Source organism: Lissotriton vulgaris, chromosome 5, assembly GCF_964263255.1.
Source record: "Lissotriton vulgaris chromosome 5, aLisVul1.2, whole genome shotgun sequence".
In the NCBI taxonomy this organism is placed as follows: domain Eukaryota; kingdom Metazoa; phylum Chordata; class Amphibia; order Caudata; family Salamandridae; genus Lissotriton; species Lissotriton vulgaris.
Window position 1 is genome coordinate 713191243 of NC_141693.1, and position 20979 is coordinate 713212221.

The 20979-nt window shown below is 48.0% G+C and overlaps 1 protein-coding gene across 6 annotated transcripts in view; it reads left to right on the forward strand.

Annotated features, from left to right (window-relative positions):
- The first annotated feature begins 789 nt into the window (after positions 1-789).
- The window catches only part of NOLC1 (nucleolar and coiled-body phosphoprotein 1), a 539002-nt gene continuing 518812 nt past the window's right edge, over positions 790-20979 (forward strand). For all 6 annotated transcript variants that reach the window (XM_086922145.1, XM_086922146.1, XM_086922147.1 and 3 more), the window contains exon 1: positions 790-926. In XM_086922145.1, the coding sequence (XP_086778271.1) occupies positions 816-926 (111 nt within the window). In that variant the 5' untranslated portion in view covers positions 790-815. The remainder of the gene's footprint in view (positions 927-20979) is intronic.

Genomic DNA, 20979 nt, shown 5'->3' on the forward strand with positions numbered 1-20979 from the left:
TCACAGCCCCATTCTCCCGATTGTTTCCAAAAAAAATCTCCCTCTTTGCTCTTCTGAAATGTTGGCATGTATGGAAACGCTGCTTTGGGGGGCTTCTGGTTCAACAAGTTACATAGCGCGCCGTACCAGTATCAGCCTCTCGCGTCCTGTGGCTGGGCTTCTCAAAGGTTAACCGCCCGGACCTGGGCCATGCAGCGTGCTACAGTGACACAGTCTCCTCACAGGATAATGGTCACACTCAACTCTCCACGATCAGTAGTTCAGACGCCACGCAAATTGAATGACAAATGATATAGTGCGCAGACGCACAACAACATGCATGCTCACTGAAACGGCAGAACAGGGGGAGCTGAAAAATACCTGTATTTAAAACAAAATGCAAAATGCGTTTGCGTTGCATGATCGCTGAAAACTCGAGGGGGAGCTGGAAACAACGGAACAACTGTCCTCTTTTTTTTTGGGTTGCAATTTTATACCCGAAGGTATTGGAGCGCTTTAAATGAGCACCTGTTACATTACACAAGGACACATTGATTTGTTGGTAAAGAACGGATAGATTAAATGATTTTCCCAGGTTTACTGGATTTTGAGCCAAAGCCGACTCTAACCTGGTCCTCAATCATTTACCCTAGTTCCAAAGTCTGCAGGTTTTGTTAGGCTCCTACGTCACATCCTCCCTATCCTCGCTTCCTTCCTTACAGTATCCGTATTTGGGCTACTTTCTAGTTGGTTTTGGGCTAGAGAGCGTTCCAAAAATCTTACAAACGCTGCACGCCTTCCTTCCAGCTCAGGAAAAACGTGTAAGAGTTTGGATAATGGCGATCTGTAGCGCAATACCTAGTGATCTTTTCCCGTTCGTGTTTAGTTTTTTACGCGAGAACAAGCTGCTGAGCGTCGCCCGGGAGTTTTCTAAGGCTACAGGCGTGGTGAGTAAAGGATTGACTATCTGAAGCAGAAAGTGAACACAGAGTCCCGGCTTGGTGATTTAGTACTATTTAGTCGGTTGGGTAGAAAGAAGGGTTATCATGGATGATTGGCTACCTCATTTCGAAGGGGGAGGGGGTAGTATATGTCGGATTCAGTTTCCAACCAAAACTATAGGCAGTTTACGGAGATAACTGTTCAACATTTTGCGAGTCCGTCATTTCAGTGATAACGCTAAGATAGCAATGTCTACATAACATCTCTTTACATTTTGTCACTAAATTTGCGGTTTGTTCTAAAAATAATAGTACTTTTTTAAGGATTCTATTTTAAATCGAAAGGCCTATGTTTAATTTCGGAGAAGAGGATGTGGCGTTAGGGCCACATCTGCCGACTTTGGAGCAGGAGAACCAGGTTCCAGTCTGGTGTCGCCTCAACAGCTTGTGTTTCTAGGCAAATAACTTAGTGGCATATTAACAACAACACACGGTAAGTGTTGCTAAACGCGTTTAGCGCGTTTGTCATTATCGCCGTCTATTGGCGGATCACATTGCTGTGTTAGCAGCGTATTTACAACCCTTTGCTAACACGCGATGTGAAATCGGTGATGGACGGTGAGAATGAGCATTAGCGTGTCACACGATAAGGGAACTGCACTAATGACAATGTAGATAATAGGGAGATGTGGACTTAACCTTGTGATCCACCTCCCATTATACAGATTGCTAAATCGGAAAAACAAGCATTTGCAATGCAATAGGGCTCGCATTAGTAAAGTTTGAGGGATTATTATTGTAAATGACAACTTTTTTTTTTAAATTTTAACTTGTGGAAAATTATAACTTTTGCATTTACAATGCTAATAGTGTTAATTAATGGCGTTGCGTGGGTGAGTGGACTTGCGTGGGTGTGATTTGCGCTGCGTAGGTGAGAATTGTGCTGCGTGGGTGAGAGTTGCGCTGTATGAGTTGGGTTGTGTGAGTGAGTGGCGTTTTGTGAATGAGTGGCGTTGCGTGGGTGAGAGTGAAGCTGCATGGGTGAATAGCGCTTCATGGGTGAGTGTGGCGCTGCGTGGGTGAGTAGAGCTGTGTGGGTGAGATTGGCGTTGCATGGCTGAGTGGCGTTTGTTCATATTAGCCGTTTTTGAACAAGAAATACTTTATTTAGGTGCTTGAAGCAAATGGAGGACAAAGAACTAACTGTGACTCTCGAGGTGCATTTCATGGGTGCTGCGTGGTTACAGCAGAGCCGGGAAGCGAGGCAGGGCCTGCGGCCCTGAATAAGTGACGGGAGTCCAGTAGCATGTGTTTACAGCAGAGCCGGGAAGCGAGGCAATAAAAGGGTGCACGGATTAAGCGAGGCAGTGCCTGCGGCCCTGAATAAGTGACGGGAGTCCAGTAGCATGTGGTTACAGCAGAGCCGGGAAGCGAGGCAGGGCCTGTGGCCCTGAATAAGTGAGGGGGGGGGCGGGGCAGCTGAAGCCTTTGATCGTAGCTTCAATTGTGGAGCCGTTTTTGAACAAGAAATACTTTATTTAGGTGCTTGAAGCAAATGGAGGACAAAGAACTAACTGTGACTCTCGAGGTGCATTTCATTAGTGTGCACCGGCTTGAAGAGAGCCAATCAGCTGCCTGAATAGAGCCTTTGGGGAAAGAAGCAGATCAGCGACATAAGGGATCACCCCTGTTTTCTATTTCTGCGAAATAGAAAAGGGGCGAGCCCTAAAAAGGAGACGTTAGATAGCTGCGATAAACACGGTTAGCGTGGCTTTTATTATCGCTTCACTTGTCCTGGGCCGGCTTGCAAATACTGCGATGTCTGGTAAGCAAGTTTTTCCCTGTTGTTTCTGGGAAGCAACGCCTACTTCACATCCCATTAGTGATGTGGGCCGAGGCGTTGATGTAACTGCTGCTAACATGCGCTAATGCATGTTAGCAGTGCTTTGATGATAATGAGTTAGAATAAGCGCTGCTTTTCCGGCGCTATGTTCCGGAAAAGCGGCGTTATGTCTCTTGTTGATATGCCCCTTAATGTCCCCGTGCCTACTAACATGCATTGGCCAACCCCGAAGTAATGCGAGAGCTTTTATCATTGCCAATGTGAGTATATTGTAGCCATGTTGTGGCACATCTGCTTTTCAGCATGTCTGAAAGTCACGGAAAAAAAACGCTGGGACGCCGCCAGCTCAGTCCATGTCGTAGCACTTTGTGTGACAGGAGGGATGGGACAAAGAACACTGGTGTGGTACCAGGGCACAAGTCCTAAAAAAAATAAGTGGAGGGAACTAACCTAGTTAGGCAGTATGCAAGTGAAATTACGGCGCATGACATGACATCACACATGGCGTCACAGAAAGTGGCATCACAAGCCACGACTATACAGGAAGTGGCATCACAGGAAGTTGTATCACAAGAAGTGACATCAAAAACCCTCACATATATTTAGCAGGTTTATCATGTGTACGTTTGAGCGCATTGCGAAGATAATAGCACAGTGAGCTATGAAAGATGATATGTGAATTCTACACCTTGCAATCCCCCAGTTTTATGTAACGCATCCTGTACATTCATTTACAAACATATAATTTATTGTACATGTAATATGCACGTGTTGTTGTGAAGTGCTCTGACATCCTGCATTGGAATGAGTAGTGCTATAAAAGAAAAAATAGTGGTACTTAAATTATTTCAACAGCTCCTCAAGGGAAGTATATAAATGCAATTTGCTTTGTGTAAATACTGGGAAAGACCAACACATTTGATATTCTTACAGTGCATGCATATCTTCTAAACAGGGACCCAACAAAGTGAAAAACTGCTTCTCAAGTATGTGTGACGTGCCAACAACTTGTGGCACTTTTTTCCCCTTCCGCATCATTTGCATCAGGTGTGAGGCTCCTGACTGCTCCCAGCCAAGAGACTGGAACAAAAGGAGGCCATATGACCCTTCAAATTCGGCCTTTGTTATGATCCCAGCAGGAGTCTTAAATAAGAAAGCCCTGTCCCTACCTGCAGGTTATTGCAGAAGTAAAGCAGACAACGTTCAAGCACTGCTGAAAGTGTTTTGGTGTTTCGAAATTACACGGGGACAAGTTCATCACATTATTTAGTGGGGCCAAAATTCTTGGCAGGCTGGATGGCGTTCACCCTATGAAAGATGTGGGTGGACGCCGTCCACCCACGTGTACCACCGACTTGTGCCCTGAGTGTTACGCCCTGGTACCCAGTATCGGAACTTAAAGGAGAATGCAAATTATAGTACTTAAAAAAATTGTTTGGCACTGTAGTAATCTCTTAAATTCCTCAATGCAGACTATATTTCCCACGTAAGATGACAGAGATGGTCACCTATGGAGGTTCTGACATGGACCAAGTTAATGTTTATTGGTACCAGGTACCCTCGGCCCCACCTGACACTCTTGCCAGTCTTGACTCTGTAGCCAACGGACCTTTGGATTATGGGATTCCTAGCCAGAATATAGAAGAAACTACAAATCCAAAAAGGCAAAGTGCTGCTGGCTAAAAAGTCAAGAGTATTGCAAAGTGGCATGTGACTATTGTTTATTGCTATAATTAGCAGCTGAGAGAGGAACGTACCTCAACGGGTTTGAAAGCCCACAGCCCAGACATCTGTTGATGATTTGCATGATACAGGTTACTAGTCTTGGCAGCTTGACTTAGCATTTCATTCTCACGAGGACGATAAGAGGAAGGCCTTTGTGGTAAGAAATATCAACAGTCATTAAGCTCCAAGAAGCCATTAAATTCTGGTTTGTTCTGTATGAAATGGAAGTGTCATACAAATAAACACACTGTCTGGAAGGGCAAGTTCCCGCTTAATAAAACGTAATAATTAAGCACCCTATTAATAACTGACAACATTTTGAAACTCAGTTGCAATTTCTGGTCAATTCCTTAAGTGTGACATCTCCTTGAAAGAACGATAGCTTAATATGTCACTGAGTCAGGCTGAAAGGATGTGCGGTACTTGAGCTTTAGGACTGCTGGCTCGGCAGGGGGGGGATTTTTTTGCTTCTGTAAAAAAACTTTGCAACAGGATCAAGCTGCAAATTGTCAACTGGACTCTCTCAGTGGTAAAGTGACCTCCCTCTCCTACCCCTCAAACCAAGAGTCATTGCTCCTGTGCGGCTTGAGATGTCATGTGGAGGGCCGGGGTATCTGACCCGTAACACTGTGCCTGATGGGCATGGCTGCAGCCGAAGGGCAAGAGTACAAAGATGACACATTGGGCAAAGCCAAATGAGGAGCGGTTGTGGATGGAGAAAAGAAGCAACAAGAATGGATGGATGGATGGGTGGGTGGGTGGGGGAGGGAATTATTAGTCAACTGAAATCTCAGTGGGAAAGTGACCTCCGTCAAACCAAGAGTCGCTGCTCCTGTGCTTGTGCTGCTAGTGCTGTCATGGGGAGGGGTGGGGTATCTGCCCGTTTAACACTGTTCCTGCTGGACATGGCTGCAGCAGAAGGTGCAGAGAATAGGAAGGAAACAGAAAAGCAGAATGAGGAAGGTTTGTTGTAAGAAGGTGCCCTCTTTTTGCATGGTTGTGTGCCATGCCTACAATCCACTACCCTGGCATATGTAAGCCACCCCTCTAGCTTGGTGCACTATACCAGTGGTGAGGGTACAGGTGCATGAGCACTGTACCCCTACATTGCCTAAACCAATTCTTAGACGTAAGTGCAGTAATGCCATTAAGAGTATATGGTGCTGGGAATTTGTCATTATGAACTCCACAGCACCATAATGGCTTTACTGGAAACTGGCAAGTTTGGTATCCAACTTCTCAGCACATTAAACCCACACTGATGCCAGTGTGGGATTTAATGAAAAATGCACTTAGAGGGCATCTTAAAGATGCCCCCTGAAAAACGATCTAACTAGTGTTCTGGCTAAGTGGCTGTTCACCAGCTGCCACCACCAGACATGTTTCCGGACCTCTGGTCCAGAGCCTACTGCTCTCTGGGGTCTGAAACAATGCACATCCTAGGACGAGGTACAAAGCTTCCTCCTCCACAATGGCCAGGATCCACTAAGGGGAAGCTTCAAAAGCGTGGTGCCTTTTGTGAGCTACCCCAGCCATTTGCTGCTTCCAACAACTAACCCTCAACGCTTCTGACCCCCACTTTGGGTGGGAGAATCAGTGGGAAAACCAAGTGAGGAACAGAGGTTTTCCCACCTATATCAACCCCTACCCCTCAGGTGAAGCACAACTCTGTCTTCGCCTTCTTGCAGATGAGGGGGGGGGGGGGGAACCAGCCAACCATAGGGAGGCATATGCCCCCCGCCTGCTGGAGGGTGGCATAATAGGGGGTGTACCTACCACAAGGAAAGGACCCATTGGTCCTGACCTTTACCTACCTGTAACACCCCATAATCTACCTGACGAGCAGACGAGAAGAAGACCAGGACCGAAGAAGCTGTGCTGAACTAAGAGGACGACGCCCGCTGGCTTGGCCCCAGCCCTACCGGAATGTCCCCACCTCGAACCTGCTCCAGTGAAATCCTGGTGTGTCCTGCAGCCAACAGCCCCCAAGAACCCGGAGGACCTCCCCTTACTTCCCAAACCAAGACTTTGTCTCCTGTAAGCACCAAATTTGCTCACCCACAGATCGTCTGTCGAAATCCGCGAGTCTGCCCCCGAGTTAGAGTGGACCAACACCACAAGGAGGTCTCCCTGGCGATCCTGAACTAAGATCTGGTGATCGCTGACCTGCCTCAAATCTCCAATTGATGCTTGCAGCCCCTTTCTGGAGGATCCCCCCGACCACGACCTGAGCTGGTAAGAAAACCAGATGCCTAAAGACACCCCTGCCCCCAAAGTCCCACTGCCTGACGATGTTGCAGCGCCCCAGGCCTCCCACTTAACTCTCCAACTGGTGGTCACCACCAGAGATTCTCGTCCTGTGCCTGTAGTGTTTGTTGCAACTGGAGAATCCCCATTGAAAATGGGGCACCCGACGCCAAAACACCACTGCACCCAGCCGTCTGTGTGCCGCTGCTGCTGCACTTTGTTTGCTAACTTGGATCCCCCTCTGACCTGAGCCTAACCCCAAGAGCTTTACTCCCACAACCTTGGGGCCTGCTCGTGAGCAGTCACCAACCGGTGGCCCTCCTATGCCCCATTGGTTAACATTTTGCCTCAGCACTCTGCACCTGGCTGCCCTAGTGTCGCTGAGGGTACTTGAAGAGAATACCAATTTCCACAACAAAGTACTTACCTGTTATCCGATAACTTCATTTCCTTCCGTAGGATTATTGACTGCTTTGCCTTGTAAAATATTTTAAGCGTAGAGTTGGTTTGTATGAAAACTTGAAAAATGGCAAATATGCAAACACTGTATTACTTACCTTTTGTCTAGGAGATGTCCCAGTGTGATATCTAGGCATATTACACTGGTTAGCAAAAGTAACTTAAAAAGTTATCCAATCAGTAACATGCGCAGTAATCTGTACAGTAACTGAAGAGTAATTTCGAATTGTTGACTAACCATTGTATTTAAACCTGTATTCAACTGTAATTCTCTGCCTGAAATCTTGCAAAGTATTTTTCACTAACCTGCACCAGGCTTGGCTTGGTTCTAGAAATAAAATAACACTTTTTTTTTTTTTTAACTAACACATTGGTCTGAATTCAGTCTTTGAGTGTGTGACATATCTAACCTGAGTGTGTACAACAAAAGCTTAACACTACCCTCGGATAAAGTCTTACTGCTCACCCACACTACCCCAAATAGAGTGAGGTGCTATCTACTTTTACCTCAGCCTACCTTTGGGGTTCCACTGTACTCTGTGCACACTATACCTAATTTTGGTATCAGAAATGGGGTGCAAGTGGGAGGAGAAAAGAAGCAACAAAAATGGAGGGGTGGGTGGGAGAGGGAAAGGAGCGACTTAAAACACAAGATTTCATATAGAGTGCTTAAACACAGATAAAACAAGCATTGGCATAGCCAATAGGTTTCGCCTTTGGGACCGTTGTACATTTTTGGCCACTGCGATTGGATTTTACAATGTTTTTAAGGTATGTTGAAGAGCTCTACAGCACCACTCTACAGTTACTCTACAGTACCCATTTACAGCACCAATATAAAGCACCACTCTGCAGAACCACTCTACAGTACGCCTTTGCAGCACCACTCTACAGTACCCCTTTACAGCACCAATCTAAACCACCACCCTGCAGCACCATTCTAAACCACTACTCTGCAGTACCCCTTTATAGCACCACTGTACAGCAAAAGTCTGCAGCACCACTCTACAGTACCCCTTTACAGCACCAATCTAAACCACCACTCTGCAGCACCACTCTGCCACACCACTCTACAGTATCCTTTACAGCACCAATCGAAACCACCACTCTGCAGCACCACTGTACAGCACCACTCTGCAGCACCATTCTAAAGTACCCCTTTACAGCACCAATATAAACCACTTCTCTGCAGCATCACTCTACAGCACCACTCTACAGTACCAATATAAACCCCCACTTTGCAGCACCACTTTGCAGCACCACTTTGCAGCACCACTCTGCAGCACCACTCTGAAGCACCCCTTTACATCACCAATCTAAAGCACCACTGTACCGCACCTCTACAGTACCCCCATTACAGCACCAATCTAAACCACCACTCTGCAGCACCCCTTTACAGCACCAAGTGAAGTCAAGTTTATTTTATGTATGATTTCGGAACTCGTATGAGATCCACATAAAAATTTAAACAATTAAATACATTTACACACAATCATTATTCAATCAAAATTTAACAATAAACATTTCCCATCAAAATTAATATAGAGCTAGAAAAGTTTTAAAGAAGTTAAAATTTTTATAACAAAACAGTTCATTAGGGGGATTATGAATGGCATCTAAAAAAGAGATAGCAGAGGAAATACCCAATTGAAAACAGATAGGTCTCAGCCACTTGCGCCTAAATGCAAGTAAAGCTGGGCACACAAAAAGAACATACAGTACCAATATAAACCACCACTCTGCAGCTCCAATCTGCAACACCACTCTACAGCACCACTCTACAGTACCCCTTTACAGCACCAATATAAACCACCACTCTGCAGCACCACTATAGCACCACTGTACAGCACCACTCTGCAGCACCCCTTTACATCACCACCACTATAGCACCACTGTACAGCACCACTCTGCAGCACCCCTTTACATCACAAATCTATAGCACCACTGTACAGCACCACTCTGCAGCACCCCTTTACATCACAAATCTAAAGCACCACTGTACAGCACCACTCTACAGTACCCCTTTACAGGACCAATCTAAACCACCACTCTGCAGCACCCCTTTACAGCACCAATATAACCACCATTCTGCAGCACCCCTTTACAGCACCAATATAAACCACCACTCTGCAACACCACTCTACAGTACCCATTTACAGCACCAATATAAACCACTACTGTACAGCACCACTGTGCATCACCACTGTGCTTCACCCCTCTGCAGCACCACTCAGCAGTACCCCTTTACAGCACAAATATAAACCACCACTCTGCAGCACCACTGTGAAACACCACTCTATAGCACCACTCTACAGGACCCCTTTACAGCACCACTCTACAGGACCCCTTTACAGCACCACTCTGCAGTACCACTGTACAGCACCACTCAGTAGCACCACTCTACAGCACCCCTTTACATCACGAATCTAAACCACCACTCTGCAGCACCACTCTACAGTACCCCTTTTCAGCACCAATCTAAACCGCCACTCTGCAGCACCACTCTGCAGCACCCTTCTGCAGTACCCTTTACAGCACCAATATAAACCACCACTCTGCAGCACCACTCTACAGTACTCCTTTACAGCACCAATATAAACCACCACTCTACAGTACCCCTTTACAGCACCAATATAAACCACCCCTCTGCAGCACCCCTTTACAGCACCAAGCTAAACCATCACTCTGCAGCACCACTCTACAGCACCCTTTACAGCACCAATATAAACCACCACTCTGCAGCACTCCTTTACAGCATCAATATAAACCACCACTCTGCAGCACCACAATACAGCACCACTCTGCAGTACCCCTGTGGTTGTGTGTGTGTGTGGTGTTGTGTGTGTGTGGTGTTGTGTGTGTGTGGTGTTGTGTGTGTGTGGTGTTGTGTGTGTGTGTGTGTGGTGTTGTGTGTGTGTGTGTGTGTGGGGTTGTGTGTGTGTGGTGTTGTGTGTGTGTGGGGTTGTGTGTGTGTGGTGTTGGTGTGTGTGTGGTGTGTGGTGGTGTGTATTTGGTGTTGTGTATGTGGTGGTGTGTGTATGTGTGGTGTGTGGTGTTTGGTGTTGTGTGTGGTTGTGTGTGTGTGTGGTTTTGTGTGTTTGTGTGTGGTGTTTTTTGTGTGTGGATGTGTGTGTGTGGGTGGTTGTGTGCGCAATGGTTTGTGTGTGTGTGGTTGTGTGTGTACAATGGTGTGTGGTGTGTGTGTGGTTGTGTGTTTATGCGGTAGTCATGACGAAAGGCTAGGCAAGGAAGGGGGTTGCTATAGAGGAGGAGGACTGCATGGGAGTGGTAGTTTGCGCTATATAAACTTCAACAAAAAATGAAGGTGGGTACTTTTGTCATTGGAATTCAGATGGTCTCTGCATGTCGTCCATCCTTTATCTCTGTGATCCCAGATAGCGATGTAACCTCGAGCGACACTCTCATACCTTTCCCAGTGACAACACATTTGAGTCTGGATCATGGCAGGGTGCATCCAATTGCCTAGTTGGTTGGTTTTGTGTGTGTGGTTGGTTTTGTGTGTGTGGTTGGTTTTGTGTGTGGTTGGTTTTGTGTGTGGTTGGTTTTGTGTGTGGTTAGTTGTGGGTGTGTGTGGTTAGTTGTGGGTGTGTGTGGTTAGTTGTGGGTGTGTGTGGTTAGTTGTGGGTGTGTGTGGTTAGTTGTGTGTGTGTGTGTGTGGTTAGTTGTGTGTGTGGCTGTTTGGGTGTGTGTGTGGTTGGTTGTGGGTGTGTGTGTGGTTGCGTGTGTGTGTGTGGTTGCGTGTGTGTGTGGTTGGTTGTGTGTGTGGTGCGGGGTTGTGTGTGTGTTGATGCGTTAGTCGTGAAGAAAGGCTAGGCAGGGAAGGGAGTTGCTACAGAGGAGGAGGGCACTCTCACACCTTTCCTAGTGATGACACATTTGAGTTTGGATCATGGCAGTGTGCCTAGTGATGTTTTAGCGCTCGTTTTTTAGGTCTCGCCTAGACGAAAGCAAAAGCGAAGCTTTTGCTGTCTATGCGAGACAACTTATGTTGCCACTTTTCTGGGAATATTGTGGACATCAGACTGTTACGAGCTTTTTCTGCTGTAGTCAGGCTGTCACGAGCTTCTCCTTTGGAGATTTGACCTCGTGCGCGCCTTGACTGCATCTAATGGGCCGTGCGCTTCCTTTAGTCAGTTTCACTTTGACGCCTGCACTTTCAAAGTGAAATGAAACAATGTGTCTGGTAGTTGTTCATGTGGAGTGCCTTCTGACCTCGTGAGCGCGCCTTGACTGCATCTAATGTGTGTGGCTTTTTTTTTCAACGTGGCCCTGGCGCTTGCTTCAGTCAGTTTCACTTTTAAGGTGCAGGCGTCAATGGGTCTGGTACTTGTTTTATTTCCATTTAATGCTCTTTGGAACAACAATTTTATATTACTTGTGTGTATTACCACTGGCCAGAATTTCAAAGACTTATATTCACGCAGGTGAAATAATACTATTGTGATTAGGGCCGATTTTTGGAGTCTGACCGTTCAGAGTGCAGAGTGGAGCTTCAGAGTGGAGCTTCAGAGTGGAGCTTCAGAGTGGAGCTTCAGAGTGGAGCTTCAGAGTGGAGCTTCAGAGTGGAGCTTCAGAGTGGAGCTTCAGAGTGGAGCTTCAGAGTGGAGCTTCAGAGTGCAGAGTGGAGCTTCAGAGTGGAGCTTCAGAGTGCAGAGTGGAGCTTCAGAGTGGAGCTTCAGAGTGCAGAGTGGAGCTTCAGAGTGGAGCTTCAGAGTGGAGCTTCAGAGTGGAGCTTCAGAGTGGAGCTTCAGAGTGGAGCTTCAGAGTGGAGCTTCAGAGTGGAGCTTCAGAGTGGAGCTTCAGAGTGGAGCTTCAGAGTGCAGAGTGGAGCTTCAGAGTGCAGAGTGGAGCTTCAGAGTGGAGCTTCAGAGTGCAGAGTGGAGCTTCAGAGTGCAGAGTGGAGCTTCAGAGTGGAGCTTCAGAGTGCAGAGTGGAGCTTCAGAGTGGAGCTTCAGAGTGCAGAGTGGAGCTTCCGAGTGGAGCTTCAGAGTGCAGAGTGGAGCTTCCGAGTGGAGCTTCCGAGTGGAGCTTCCGAGTGGAGCTTCCGAGTGGAGCTTCCGAGTGGAGCTTCAGAGTGCAGAGTGGAGCTTCAGAGTAGAGCTTCAGAGTGGAGCTTCAGAGTGCAGAGTGGAGCTTCAGAGTAGAGCTTCAGAGTGGAGCTTCAGAGTGCAGAGTGGAGCTTCAGAGTAGAGCTTCAGAGTGGAGCTTCAGAGTGCAGAGTGGAGCTTCAGAGTAGAGCTTCAGAGTGCAGAGTGGAGCTTCAGAGTGGAGCTTCAGAGTGGAGCTTCAGAGTGGAGCTTCAGAGTGGAGCTTCAGAGTGGAGCTTCAGAGTGGAGCTTCAGAGTGGAGCTTCAGAGTGGAGCTTCAGAGTGGAGCTTCAGAGTGGAGCTTCAGAGTGGAGCTTCAGAGTGGAGCTTCAGAGTGCAGAGTGGAGCTTCAGAGTGGAGCTTCAGAGTGGAGCTTCAGAGTGGAGCTTCAGAGTGGAGCTTCAGAGTGGAGCTTCAGAGTGGAGCTTCAGAGTGGAGCTTCAGAGTGCAGAGTGGAGCTTCAGAGTGGAGCTTCAGAGTGGAGCTTCAGAGTGGAGCTTCAGAGTGGAGCTTCAGAGTGGAGCTTCAGAGTGGAGCTTCAGAGTGGAGCTTCAGAGTGCAGAGTAGAGCTTCAGAGTAGAGCTTCAGAGTGGAGCTTCAGAGTGGAGCTTCAGAGTGGAGCTTCAGAGTGGAGCTTCAGAGTGGAGCTTCAGAGTGGAGCTTCAGAGTGGAGCTTCAGAGTGGAGCTTCAGAGTGCAGAGTGGAGCTTCAGAGTGGAGCTTCAGAGTGCAGAGTGGAGCTTCAGAGTGGAGCTTCAGAGTGGAGCTTCAGAGTGCAGAGCTTCAGAGTGCAGAGCTTCAGAGTGCAGAGCTTCAGAGTGCAGAGTGGAGCTTCAGAGTGGAGCTTCAGAGTGGAGCTTCAGAGTGGAGCTTCAGAGTGGAGCTTCAGAGTGCAGAGCTTCAGAGTGCAGAGCTTCAGAGTGCAGAGCTTCAGAGTGGAGCTTCAGAGTGGAGCTTCAGAGTGGAGCTTCAGAGTGGAGCTTCAGAGTGGAGCTTCAGAGTGGAGCTTCAGAGTGGAGCTTCAGAGTGGAGCTTCAGAGTGGAGCTTCAGAGTGGAGCTTCAGAGTGGAGCTTCAGAGTGGAGCTTCAGAGTGGAGCTTCAGAGTGGAGCTTCAGAGTGGAGCTTCAGAGTGGAGCTTCAGAGTGGAGCTTCAGAGTGGAGCTTCAGAGTGGAGCTTCAGAGTGGAGCTTCAGAGTGGAGCTTCAGAGTGGAGCTTCAGAGTGGAGCTTCAGAGCGGAGCTTCAGAGCGGAGCTTCAGAGCGGAGCTTCAGAGCGGAGCTTCAGAGCGGAGCTTCAGAGTGGAGCTTCAGAGTGGAGCTTCAGAGTGGAGCGTCAGAGTGGAGCGTCAGAGTGGAGCGTCAGAGTGGAGCGTCAGAGTGGAGCGTCAGAGTGGAGCGTCAGAGTGGAGCGTCAGAGTGGAGCGTCAGAGTGGAGCGTCAGAGTGGAGCGTCAGAGTGGAGCGTCAGAGTGGAGCTTCAGAGTGGAGCTTCAGAGTGGAGCTTCAGAGTGGAGCTTCAGAGTGGAGCTTCAGAGTGGAGCTTCAGAGTGGAGCTTCAGAGTGGAGCTTCAGAATGCAGAGTGGAGCTTCAGAGTGCAGATTCAGAGTGGAGCTTCAGAGTGCAGATTCAGAGTGGAGCTTCAGAGTGCAGAGTGGAGCTTCAGAGTGCAGATTCAAAGTGGAGCTTCAGAGTGGAGCTTCAGAGTGGAGCTTCAGAGTGGAGCTTCAGAGTGGAGCTTCAGAGTGCAGAGTGGAGCTTCAGAGTGCAGAGTGGAGCTTCAGAGTGGAGCTTCAGAGTGGAGCTTCAGAGTGGAGCTTCAGAGTGGAGCTTCAGAGTGGAGCTTCAGAGTGGAGCTTCAGAGTGCAGAGTAGAGCTTCAGAGTGGAGCTTCAGAGTGGAGCTTCAGAGTGGAGCTTCAGAGTGGAGCTTCAGAGTGGAGCTTCAGAGTGGAGCTTCAGAGTGGAGCTTCAGAGTGCAGAGTGGAGCTTCAGAGTGGAGCTTCAGAGTGCAGAGTGGAGCTTCAGAGTGGAGCTTCAGAGTGGAGCTTCAGAGTGGAGCTTCAGAGTGCAGAGCTTCAGAGTGCAGAGCTTCAGAGTGCAGAGCTTCAGAGTGCAGAGCTTCAGAGTGCAGAGTGGAGCTTCAGAGTGGAGCTTCAGAGTGGAGCTTCAGAGTGGAGCTTCAGAGTGGAGCTTCAGAGTGGAGCTTCAGAGTGGAGCTTCAGAGTGGAGCTTCAGAGTGGAGCTTCAGAGTGGAGCTTCAGAGTGGAGCTTCAGAGTGGAGCTTCAGAGTGGAGCTTCAGAGTGGAGCTTCAGAGCGGAGCTTCAGAGCGGAGCTTCAGAGCGGAGCTTCAGAGCGGAGCTTCAGAGCGGAGCTTCAGAGCGGAGCTTCAGAGCGGAGCTTCAGAGCGGAGCTTCAGAGCGGAGCTTCAGAGCGGAGCGTCAGAGCGGAGCGTCAGAGCGGAGCGTCAGAGTGGAGCGTCAGAGTGGAGCGTCAGAGTGGAGCGTCAGAGTGGAGCGTCAGAGTGGAGCGTCAGAGTGGAGCTTCAGAGTGGAGCTTCAGAGTGGAGCTTCAGAGTGGAGCTTCAGAGTGGAGCTTCAGAATGCAGAGTGGAGCTTCAGAGTGCAGATTCAGAGTGGAGCTTCAGAGTGCAGATTCAGAGTGGAGCTTCAGAGTGCAGAGTGGAGCTTCAGAGTGCAGATTCAAAGTGGAGCTTCAGAGTGCAGAGTGGAGCTTCAGAGTGCAGATTCAGAGTGGAGCTTTAGAGCTTCAGAGTGGAGCTTCAGAGTGGAGCTTTAGAGCTTCAGAGTGGAGCTTCAGAGTGGAGCTTTAGAGCTTCAGAGTGGAGCTTCAGAGTGGAGCTTTAGAGCTTCAGAGTGGAGCTTCAGAGTGGAGCTTTAGAGCTTCAGAGTGGAGCTTCAGAGTGGAGCTTTAGAGCTTCAGAGTGGAGCTTCAGAGTGGAGCTTTAGAGCTTCAGAGTGGAGCTTCAGAGTGGAGCTTTAGAGCTTCAGAGTGGAGCTTCAGAGTGGAGCTTTAGAGCTTCAGAGTGGAGCTTCAGAGTGGAGCTTTAGAGCTTCAGAGTGGAGCTTCAGAGTGCAGAGTGGAGCTTCAGAGTGCAGAGTGGAGCTTCAGAGTGCAGAGTGGAGCTTCAGAGTGCAGAGTGGAGCTTCAGAGTGCAGAGTGGAGCTTCAGAATGCAGAGTGGAGCTTCAGAGTGTCAAGAGCAATGCCAATAGCTCTAACTTTAACAAAGGCAAAACCATTGCATTGTAAATGCTTGTTATTTTACCGAATCACATGCTCATGCTGCTGCCTGGTTTGTCTACATGCACACAGGCAGAATCACTCGGTACAAAATGGCTCCTGTTCACTCGTCAGTACGGTCTTGCGCCGCCCCACCTTCCCCCTGCCAAATACATTCATTCCAAATACTGCTTATTTTCATATCAGACGGACTTCTCACATCTGGGATAGCAGGGGCACCTTCCACAGTGATTAGTGCTTCACAAAAAATAATTCTCGGCTAGCGCTCAGAAGCCTTGAAGCTTTGATTGAATGACACTGCAGTTTGATGCCCCGCTCGTTTTTTGATGCTATGCGTTCCAGACACTGACTTTATTAAGACTCACTTAGAGCTCTAAACTGTCACTTGATCTTTCTTTGGGTCATTTCGTTTGCCCGGAAGGACTAACATATCTGTGAAACCCTCTTCTTTTATAGTTTGAGCATCGTCTTCGTTTAGCAGGATAACATTATACATTTGAAAATACAAATATCCGGGAAGAGCAGAGAGCAAATCTCCGCGATGTTGGGCATTCTCCTATCATAAAGGAAGCTTGTTGGTGGGACCTGTGGCATCTAACGCATCATTTAACCCTATATGCGTGGGCACCTACCACAATAATGTATAGGATGAGTTTGTTCCGTTCCCGTTTTTAATTTGATGTAAAACTCAAATCACTGCACACTCTCTACTACACACTCTCTACTACACACTCTCTACTACAGTCACTACTCTCTACTACACACTCCCTACTACAGTCACTACTCTCTACTACACATTCTGCTACACACTCTCTACTACAGTCACTACTCTCTGCTACGCACTCTACTCTCTACTACACTCTACTACACACTCTCTACTACACACTCTACTACACACTCTCTACTACAGTCACTACTCTCTGCTACGCACTCTACTCTCTACTACACACTCTACTACACACTCTCTACTACACACTCTCTACTACAGTCGCTACTCTCTACTACACACTGTACTACACACTCTACTACAGTCACTACTCTCTACTACACACTACTACACACTCTCTACTACAGTCACTACTCTCTACTACACACTCACTACACACTCACTACTACAGCCACTACTCTCTTCGACACACTCTATACTAGACACTCTCTACTACACACTATCTACTACAGTCACTACTCTCTGCTACGCACTCTACTCTCTACTACACACTCTACTACACACTCTCTACTACACACTCTCTACTACAGTCGCTACTCTCTACTACACACTGTACTACACACTCTACTACAGTCACTACTCTCTACTACACACTACTACACACTCTCTACTACAGTCACTACTCTCTACTACACACTCACTACACACTCACTACTACAGCCACTACTCTCTTCGACACACTCTATACTAGACACTCTCTACTACACACTATCTACTACAGTCACTACTTACTACACACTACACACTCTACTACACACTCTACTACACACTCTACTACACACTCTACTACACACTCTCTACTACACACTCTCTACTACACACTCTCTACTACACACTCTCTACTACACACTCTCTACTACACACTCTACACTACACACTCTACACTACACACTCTACACTACACACTCTACACTACACACTCTACACTACACACTCTACACTACACACTCTACACTACACACACGCTCTACTACACACCCTCTACTACTCTCTACTACTCTACTACACATTCTCTACTACTCTACTACACACTCACTACTTTCTACTACACTCTACTACAGACTCTCCACTCTCTACTCCACACTCTACTTCAATCTCTCTACTTCAATCTCTCTACTTCAATCTCTCTACTTCAATCTCTCTACCTCAATCTCTCTACCTCAATCTCTCTAATTCAATCTCTCTACCTCAATCTCTCTACTTCAATCTCTCTACTTCAATCTCTCTACTTCAATCTCTCTACTTCACATTCTGTATTACACACTCTCTACTACACACTCACTACTCTCTACTACACACTCTCTACTACACACTCTACTACACTCCCTACTACACATTCTCCTACACACTCTACTACACACTCTACTACACACTCACCACTCTACTACACACTCACTAGTCTCTACTGCTCACTCTCTACTACACACTCTCTACTACACACTCTCTACTACACACTCACTACTCTCTACTACACACTCACTACTCTCTACTACACACTCACTACTCTCTACTACACACTCTACTACTCACTTACTACTCTCTACTCACTCTCTACTACTCCCTACTACTCTCTCTACTACTCACTACTACTCTCTCTACTACTCACTCTCTACTACTCACTCTCTACTGCTCATGACAATGCCATTTATTTATCTGTTTCCAAAACCAACACATAAATAAAACATTTGTCATTTACAATGCCAAAAGCGCTAACTTTTGCAAAGGCGAGACCGTTGCATTGTAAATGCTTGTTTGTTTTGTTATGGTTTTGCCTTGACAGCGTCTCTGTGAGACATGTTGCGTACATACATTGGGCTTATAACCTTCCCATATATATTTTTTTTAAACACAACCTTATTTGTAACTTTTCACCACAAACTGAGCGGTCATATACAGAATCCTTCGAGACAATAACCATTGAATCAATCAATCAATCAAGCATTTGTTTGACTCGTTTACGTTACAAATATTGGAGCCCCGAACACATAGCACAGCTAGATGCGCTTTACAGTTTTCATGGCTTAGTAGCAGACACAGCATCATATACAGTTATGGAGACACAAGCACCTGTGTTTACATACTATCGTCCCCAACACTCTTGGCAGACTGATCACTTTCTGTCCCTGTTGAGTTCAACAATTCCTTACATAGTTGTCTCCAGGTTGCTCCGTCCTCATCCATCCTTTCATCCCTGCGGCAGGTTTTCATGTGTAGTTTCCTCTGCTAGGGACCGCTCCCCTGTGTCTCTCATCCAGTTTACAAGAGAGGGAGCCCGCTCACCCATCCAGCAAATGGCAACCCTCCGTTTAGCTACTACCAATGCTAGCTGCAATAGCTTGTTGGCCATTTTCCTTCTTGTGGTGTGGCACCAGTCCTAGGAGGCACTGCTCAGGCTTAGCTTCCAACGCAACTCTTGCCCTTCCACGGAGCAGTGCTACTACTTCAAGCCATTACTGATGCACTTCCGGGGATTCCCATGCCAAGTGCATGAACCCAGCATGGGATCTTTGACATCTAGGACATTCATGCGAATGGGGATAGATACGATGGAGCCTCGCCGGGGTCATATACATCTGTTGCAAGAAGTTGTAGTGCGGAACATCAGCCGGGCATTGCAAGACAGCGTGCGTGTTAGTGTACATACTTTGATCCACTCCCTCTCCAGTAAATGTGCCTGTAGATTTTCATTCCAAGCAAGAGACGCCCTAAGCGCCAAAGACCCTGAGTCTTCTACAACAAAGACACCAAACTACGCCATCCTCCACATGTTAACAAAATGTCCAAGGTCTCAGTGGTCCGGGGCGTGGCCAAGTGGGCCATGTCATCTTGGCCACTTCCGTTAGACCAGTATATTGTCGCTATTGCCCCTGTCCCAAACCGGATCCTTCACATGCCTGCTCAAATGAAAGGTATGTATCTTTTATATATAGATCAGCCAACACCCTGCCGCCACCCTGGTCCATGCCTGGAAAGACATGTTTTCGGCCATCCTGAGCACAGGGATCAACTGACCATTCCGGTGGAAGGGAGCCCGCCCCTGCACTCACAACTTTCTGCCATATATAGGCCAACTCCACGCTCACCCCCGCACCCTCCATCAAGAGCATAGGGAGATCCTCTGACTGCACTCGCCCGGCTAATAAACGCTTTTCACAGTGATCGTCCTCATCCAACCCCTGCACCATATACTGAAGGTGCACCGCATAATAATAAAGATCAAATCTGTGTACTCCAAGACAACCCTTCTCATACAGTTTCGGGCGCATCTGCAGCGCAACCCTACAACGCTTCCCTGCCCAAAGCAGGGTCACCAAAAGAGAATTCAGTTGTCGAAACACTTTCACAGGAACTCTAGACCTCTACGGAACTCCAAAACTCTACGGAGTGCCTCAGCGACTCCACCACCCTGTTCATGTTCAGTTGGAGCAGCCTGGCGTTCCCTTGAGCCACCTACACCCATAGATATCTAAAGTGATCCGTCTCCCATCTCAATCTCAGACCAGGCAAGTCCTTCGCCTCACTATCTCGCAGTCCTGCTAGGGGGAATGCCAAGGATTTACGTCTATTCATGCGCAGTCCTGAATAAGTCGCAAACCTGTCCATCAGCCTCAGCAAGCGCAATATGGCTTCACACGGAGACGTAACATAAAACAGCGCATCATCCGTATAGAGTGAGATAAGATGCGTACTCTTCCCACTTAGTATACCCCAGCAGCCCAGTTCCTGTCTGGCCCGTATTGCCGTAGGCTCAATAGCCAGAGCAAACAGCAGCAGCAACAGTTGCCACCCCTGCCGTGTGCCCCGCCCCAACAACCACTCCGCCAATCTGGTATGATCCATTTGCACACATACCGTAGGGTTTGTATATAATATTTTAATCCATCTGCGAAAACGCGGTCTAAATACCAGTCTTCCCAAGTATTTCGAGCAAGTACCCCTAATCCACTGTGTCGAACGACTTTTCAAGGTTGATGGACACCTACACCATCTCCCCAGGGGTTCCCTGACTCTCATGCAAGACTTGCGCCTCCCCCATGACCTCCCCCTCCTACTCCCTCCCTACCACCCTCAACCAGGGCACCTTATCGCTCCAAAGCCCCTCCCCCACATGACCTCCTCCTTGCATTTCCTCACTGCCACCCTCCACCAGTGCACCTCATCGCTCCATAGCCCCTCCCTCATTTTTTTTTTTAAATTTGTTTTTATTGCAGAATTAGAAACCATTGCATACAATTGTTCAACCAGTACACTCATGGTGTCCCCATAGCCCCTCCCTCAGGACCTCCTCTTCAGACTCCCTCCCTACCACCCTCCACCAGTGCCCCTCATCACTCCAAAGCCCCTCCCCATGACCTCCTCCTCGGACTCCCTCACAAACGACCTCCCAACAGTGCCCCTCATCTCTCCGTAGCTCCACCCCATGACCTCCTCCTCAGATTCCCTCATTGCCACCCTCCACCAGTGCCCCTCAGCGCTCCATAGCCCCTCCCCCCATGATGTCCCCCTCGGATACCCTCATTGCCACCCTCCAACAGTGCCCATCATCTCGAGCCAGGCCCAATCACGCAACTCCTAAAGAAAGAAAGAAGGAAAATTGCAGTGGCCATTTTCTGTTGGCCTTGCTGATGTCACTGTCAGGGGCAAGGTTCGTGTTTGGGTGGGCCCGGCTCATGTTTGGGTGGGCCTGGCCCC